We start from the raw sequence: 7,500 nt of genomic DNA, 5'->3' as shown, positions 1-7,500 counted from the left end.
ACATCTGTTATGGTTTGACACCGACCCCAAACGCAAACGACACAGAGAGTAGTTTCAGAGTTAGCCAAAAACTAGGGCTTGTTTATTTTACTGAATAACAGAAAGAACTGGGTTGAAAACAGAAACAGACTGGGATTCAAGCATTTGAGGAATGTTGCTGCTCTGCAGCCTCTCCCGGGAAGGTTACGTCTGAGGAATCTGTCAGTGACGTCAGAGCCGCTCTGCAGAATCCTCCCGGCAGTACTCCGAGGTGGTAGCGGAACAGGGAGAGAGAGAGAGCGGGTTAGCTCAGTGAACAGTTGGGAATAGACAGGTGACAGGTGAAGTGACTTATCCCAAACAGATAATCCAAGTGACTGAATCTTCGGTGTGAATACACACAGTGAGCAATGTCCCAACAAATAATCCAAGTGATAGAATCTTCGGTGTGAATACACACAGTGAGCAATGTCCCAACAATTTAATCCAAGTGATAGAATCTTCGGTGTGAATACACAGTGAGCAAAGTTCAAACAATAATGAATCCCAATGGACATCCAAAAAACAGGCAAAAAGGGTGAGAGACAGACTGAACAAAAAGCAGGAACTCTTCAGTGTTTACACACACGAAAACTGATAGAGTCAAAAGACTGTCTTGTAAAAACTCACCAGAGCGCTGTGCGTGAAGCGAGCAGATCAAAACAGGGGGAGCGCTTCGTAACGGGGAGCGGGTTGTCCAAACGGAATACTCTTCGAGAGTCCTGGGAGGCAAAGCACAGGGAAAAGCAGACGACAGAAGGAACGGCAAAGCAGTGAATATATCAGAACGCTCCAACAACACTTAATGGGGAATCAGGGTATATATAAGCAAAAGGAATGCTTAATGACAAGCTGTGACAGCTGCGGGATGAGATTGACAAGCGTGTGGTTGGGGGAGCACCAATCAAACGGCGTCTACAGGAAGAAGCGTGTGAAGAGGAGAATGCAATTAATTAACCGAAAACTTAAAGGAACAGAGCGAGTAGGTGAGCAGCGGACAAAAACCTCACAACATCTATACATTTATGACATACCAGATTTGCAAATACAGTACTGTTTGTGATACAAAAAGAGTCCAGAAAAGGGAGTATATACATTTGACGTAAAAACTGTACATTGGAGGAGGTTGGGTAAGGTAAGGTATTTTATATGAGTTAAGGTCTGTTATATAAGGTAAGGTCTTCTAAGGTAAGGTATTGTATATAAGGTAAGGTATTGTATATAAGGTAAGGTATTCTCCTGCCATTACCCTTAGTTCTAATTATTGTATTGTGCTGAGAGACAGAAGGATGACACTAATCATACACTAATCCTGGTCAGCTTGTTCTCAAACCTGCCTTATGTGCTCACACCTGTGTCTGTGTCTGTGTGTGTGTGTGCATGTGTGTGTGTGTGTGTGTGTGTGAGTGAGAGTGAGAAAGAGAAATAGAGAGAGAGATAGTGTGTCTGTCTGTGTGTGTGTGTGAGAGAGAGAGAGAGAGAGAGAAAGAGAGTGTGTGTGTGTGTGTGTGTGTGTGTGTGTGTGTGTGTGTGTGTGTGTGTGTGTGTGTGTGTGTGTGTGTGTGTGTGTGTGTGTGTGTGTGTGTGTGTGAGAGAGAGAGAGAGAGAGGGAGAGAGGGAGAGAGAAAGAGAGAGAGCGAGAGAGAGAGAAAACAGTTTTGTTAAAGTGTTAAAGTAAAAGATTTGTCTGTGTCCACGCAGTAGCACGAGTGTGTGTGTGTGTGTGTGTGTGTGTGTGTGTGTGTGTGTGTGTGTGTGTGTGTGTGTGTGTGTGTGTGTGTGTGTGTGTGTGTGTGTGTGTGTGTGTGTGTGTGTGTGTGTGTGTGTGTGTGTGTGTGTGTGTGTATAGTATGAAAAGATTATGGATGTTTAGCTAGTTGTGGTTGTGTCTTTCTGGTTCCGTTGGTTTTGTCTGAGTTGTCAGTCCCTCACAGAGACCAGCTCCCAAACAGCTCTGGTTCCGTTGGTTTTGTCTGAGTTGTCAGTCCCTCACAGAGACCAGCTCCCAAACAGCTCTGGTTCCATTGGTTTTGTCTGAGTTGTCAGTCCCTCACAGAGACCAGCTCCCAAACAGCTCTGGTTCCGTTGGTTTTGTCTGAGTTGTCAGTCCCTCACAGAGACCAGCTCCCAAACAGCTCTGGTTCCGTTGGTTTTGTCTGAGTTGTCAGTCCATGATGGAGACCCAGGCCCTGTTCCTCGTACCTGGCTAACTGAGTTAGCCGGATCATTTTCAGGATAACTTGACTTAAGCTAGACCTTGACCCATATGATTGTGTACAGTAGTGTAATGAATGAATGAAAACTTTATTTAACACATTGCAGAATGGCTACAATACAGTACGGCTCAATACACACAATATTAAAATGGTGAAGTGCTTTGAGCAGGATAAACTTATAATATACAGTATTACAGTTACAGTTATACAGTTACAGTATATAATATACAAATATATAAATACCGTCATAAAATAATAAAAATATTTCATAAAAATATATATTTAAACAATTTTTAAAATTCTTTGCAATAACTGAAGCTGCCACTAGGGGAGTGCTTCCGCACCCCCGCACCCCCCCCCTTCCAACGTGCCTGAACAGCATTATGCAGAGATTATTGTTTGGCTCATCACATGTATTATGGTAAATACTTCAATTAAATGGGAACTTCACCCGACGGCAGGTGACACCGACTCGACATTGTGTTTTTTCTAATTGCGCGTCAAAGACGAGGATTCCCCAACCGAGCGCCTACCAGGACATCAGGAGAGTCGCTACAGACTGAATCATACATTTTCTGTCATATTTGAGTCTTTCTGTCCCTTCCCTCTGTGATGTGTATTTCCATTGTCTTTAATATGAGCTCATAGAAAGCTAACATAATGTTGTTGTTTTGTGTTTAATGTATGTTCTGTTTCTAGTAAAGGTCTCTCATAGAAAGCTAAAATAATGTTGTTCTGTATTAAATGTCTAGGGATGTCCGACATTATCAACCAATTCTTATTTTATTTATTGTCAAAAGTATGCATAATGTTAATTCCACGACAAGAGATATGTAATGTTAATTGCATGATATTATTAAAGAAAATTGGGGGGGGGAACCCTGCATATATCGGTATCGGTTGATATCGGTATCGGAAATTAAGAGTTGGACAATATCGAACATCCCTAATTTTGTCCTTTATTAACCATTTGTATTTTGTGGGCTGGTTCCACCACGGTGGAGCGAGGTTCACGCCCTCTAGGGTTGGGCATCGTTTGGATTTGAACGATTCCGGTTCCGATTCCGATTCTCGATTTCGATTCCTGTTCTAAACGATTCTCGATTCCGATTCTTTGAGGTGCAGGTCAAAACAAGTCACAGCTTATTTCGCAGGAGAATTCTTTATTTTTTTTGAAAAATCTTTTTTTCCCCATACTATTCACATTGTCAGTTGACTTGATACAGTTTAATTTGGGTGCTGTACTGTAACTAGGGCATTAATTAACAAAGTAAAAACCGGAAGTTAGGAACCGGTTCCTATTAGAACCGGTTTTCATTGCCCAACCCTAACGCCCTCTCACCTTTGCAGGCCCTGCGGTGGGAGATGGCCTTGGTCATGTCTCTGTAGTAGCCCTCCTTGCAGTAGTGACAGTGGCGTCCGGCCGTGTTGTGACGGCAGTTCAGACAGACGCCTCCGCTCCTCCGGCCGGACAGCTTGTAGAGCTCCATGTTGAAGCGGCAGCGACGGGCGTGCAGGTTACAGTGGCAGGCTGAGAGAGAGAGAGAGAGAGAGAGAGAGAGACGGAGAGAGAGAGAGAGAGACGGAGAGAGAGAGAGAGAGAGAGAGAGAGAGAGAGAGAGAGAGAGAGAGCGAGAGAGAGAGAGAGAGAGAGACGGAGAGAGAGACGGAGAGAGAGAGAGCGAGAGAGAGAGAGAGAGAGAGACGGAGAGAGAGAGAGAGAGAGAGATCAATACAAAATAATGAACAGCAAAAACACATACAAGATAAACTACAAAGCCTAGAGTCAACCATAAAAGACAACCAGAACCTGCTAGACTCCCCAGTTACACTACAAGAACTACAGGACAAATAAAATCACTTAAAACCAAGAAGGCCTGCGGTGTGGATGGTATCCTGAATTAAATGATCAAATTCAGCAACCTTGGAAAAATCCTCTATATGATCATCAACCACAGACTCATACATTTCCTCACAAACAACAAGGCCCTGAGCAAATCACAGATTGGCTTCCTACCTAATCACCATACAACAGACCACATTCTCACCCTCAGCACCCTAATCGACAACCAAATAAATAAACGCAAATTATACTCCTGTTTTGTTGACTTCCAAAAAGCATTCGACTCAATCTGGCACAAGGGTCTGCTGTACAAGCTATTAGAAAGTTGCATTGGAGGGAAAACCTATGACATTTTATAAAGTCAACACCAACAACACATGTGCTGTGAGGATTGAGGAAAAACACACAGACTTCTTTCCTCAAAGCCGTGGGGTTAGACAGGGGTGCAGTTTGAGTACAACCCTCTTCAACATATACATCAATGAACTGGCAAAAACATTGGAACAAGCATCCCCCTAGCAAACACACAAGTCAAATGCCTACTGTTTGCAGATGACCTGGTGCTGCTGTCCCCAACAAAAGAAGGGCTACAGCAGCACCTTGATCTTCTGCACAAATTCTCCCAGACAGTACATCTAAGCTAAACTAAAGTCACGATATTCCAAAAAAGGCCCAGCCTACAACAACACAAACACAAATTCCTCCTAGACACAATTGCCCTAGAACACACAAAAAACTACACCTATCTCGGCCTAAACATCAGTGCCACAGGGAACTTCAATCAAGCTGTGAACGACCTGAGAGACAAAGCAAGAAGGGCTTTTTATGCCATCAAAACGAACATCAAGCTAGACATTCCAATCCAAACCTGGCTAAAAACATTAGACTCCGTCATTAGTACCCAGGAGGTACTAATAGTATAGTTTACTTTAGACCCATTAAGAGTTAAAATTGTAAATTGTATATAGTATAGTAGTGTATATAGGAACCAGTTTAGCAGGAACTCAGCATGTCTTTTACTTTTACCATGCATATCTTGTGTCTTACCTATTTTTTTTTCTATGTTTATTTTGTTCTATGCCTATTTTATTATTGTATTATTGCACAATCAATGCGGGCAAGACCACCCACATTTCACTGTATGCCCTGGTATGTATGTGACAAATAAACCTCTTGATTTTTTTTTTTTTATTATTGCAAAACAAAAATTATTAAAAGTCAGTACTCAACACACAATGCATAATGAAACTAACAATTAAGGTGGCTAAAATGACATGCAAGTACAGAAACAGAAAACAAAAAAAAGTCTATAATAATATTTTACCGTATACAGTGTATATCCAACGAAATTACCAATTATACCAATGCCTTATACAGGATATACCCCTAATACCTATTATCTAAAACCCTACACACATATGCTCCAGCTCGAACCCCCCCCTCCCGGACCCCTCCTTGGATAGTACCTCCATTATCCCTCACTCCTAACCAGACACTACCATTATAAGCTAGCTTTTATTCTCTCCACCACTTCTAACCTCTTGATTCTTCTTGATTCTTCCCTGTATGGTTGCGAGGTCTGGTGCCCACTTGCAAACCAAGACTTCACAAAATGGGACAAACACCAAATCCATTCTCCGCACCCAACGGAAAACACCAAATAATGCATGCAGAGCAGAACTAGGAAGATACCAACTAATTATCAAAATCCAAAAAAGAGCATTTCAATTCTATAATCACCTAAAAGAAAGTGACCCAGACAATAACAAAGCCCTCACCTACAGAGAGACCCTTGAGAGATGCCCACTCAGCCAGATGGTTCTGGGACTCTGCTCACAAACACAAGCAGAGCCACCAGACAGAAACCACACCGGACTAAACCAAATTATAAGAAATCAAAAAGAAAAAAAGAATCTTACACATTGTAAAGAATCAACCCAAAACCAGAGCAAATTGGAATGCTATTTGGCCCTAAACAGAGAGTACACAGTGGCAGAATACCTGAGCACTGTGACTGATCCAAAACTAAGAAGATCCTTGACTAGGTACAGACTCGAGAAAGGCCGCCATAGGCAGACCTGGCTCCCAAGAGAAGACAGACTGTGCACCCACTGCACACAAGAAGAGGTGGAAACCGAGCTCCACTTCTTAACAACCTGCCCACTATACCAAGACATCAGAGACATATACTTCCCACAAATTGCAAACACCCAAAGGGACTTTGAAGACATGGCAAGTAACTCAAAACTCCCATACCTACTGGGAGAAATACAACAGTGTGCAAACACAGCAGCAAGATTTGTGAGCTCAGCTGCTGTGACAAGAAAAGGACATCCAACAGAATACAATCTTTGATTGATTTCTCTGTTTGACTGTTTTGCTTTGTTTTGTTTGTTTTAACACTGGCTTTGGCAATGTAAACGTATGTTTCCCATGTCAATAAAGCCCCCTTTGAATTTAATTTAATTGACAATTGAGAGAGAGAGAGAGAGAGAGTGAGTGAGTGAGTGAGTGAGTGAGTGAGAGAGAGAGAGAGAGAGAGAGAGAGAGAGAGAGAGAGAGAGAGAGAGGAGAGAGAGGGGGGGGAGAGAGAGGCAGAGACAGAGACAGGGACAGACAGAGAGAAAGAGAGAGAGACAGAGAGAGACAGAGAGAGAGACAGAGACAGAGACAGACAGAGAGAGAGAAAGAGCGATAGAGAAGGAGAGAGGGAGAGAGAGAGAGAGAGAGAGAGAGAGAGAGAGAGAGAGAGAGAGAGAGAGAGAGAGAGAGAGAGAGAGAGAGAGAGAGAGAGAGAGAGAGACAGAGAGAGGACCTGACTGGACCTGACTGAGACACACACCTTTCACCACCTGGCCAGACAGGTTGGCTTACATAGACCTCTCATGACCTCTCATTGGCTTACATAGACCTCTCATGACCTCTCATTGGCTGACATAGACCTCTCATGACCTCTCATTGGCTTACATAGACCTCTCATGACCTCTCATTGGCTTACATAGACCTCTCATGACCTCTCATTGGCTTACATAGACCTCTCATGACCTCTCATTGGCTTACATAGACCTCTCATGACCTCTCATTGGCTTACATAGACCTCTCATGACCTCTCATTGGTTTACATAGACCTCTCATGACCTCTCATTGGCTTACATAGACCTCTCATGACCTCTCATTGGTTTACATAGACCTCTCATGACCTCTCATTGGCTTACATATACCTCTCATGACCTCTCATTGGTTTACATAGACCTCTCATGACCTCTCATTGGCTTACATAGACCTCTCATGACCTCTCATTGGCTGACATAGACCTCTCATGACCTCTCATTGGCTTACATAGACCTCTCATGACCTCTCATTGGCTTACATAGACCTCTCATGACCTCTCATTGGCTGACATAGACCTCTCATGACCTCTCA

At 43.0% G+C, this 7,500-nt stretch overlaps 1 protein-coding gene across 1 annotated transcript in view; it reads right to left on the bottom strand.

Annotated features, from left to right (window-relative positions):
* ntn1b (netrin 1b) overlaps positions 1 to 7,500 on the bottom strand; it is a gene marked incomplete at its 3' end in the record, with an annotated part of 205,575 nt that overhangs the window by 77,848 nt on the left and 120,227 nt on the right. The window contains exon 3 of the mRNA XM_084329272.1: positions 3,577 to 3,765. Coding sequence (XP_084185398.1) covers positions 3,577 to 3,765 — 189 coding nt within the window. The remainder of the gene's footprint in view (positions 1 to 3,576; positions 3,766 to 7,500) is intronic.

Source organism: Notolepis coatsorum (assembly GCF_963971535.1).
Source record: "Notolepis coatsorum genome assembly, chromosome: 14".
NCBI lineage: Eukaryota > Metazoa > Chordata > Actinopteri > Aulopiformes > Paralepididae > Notolepis > Notolepis coatsorum.
This window is presented reverse-complemented; position numbering and strand designations above follow the sequence as displayed.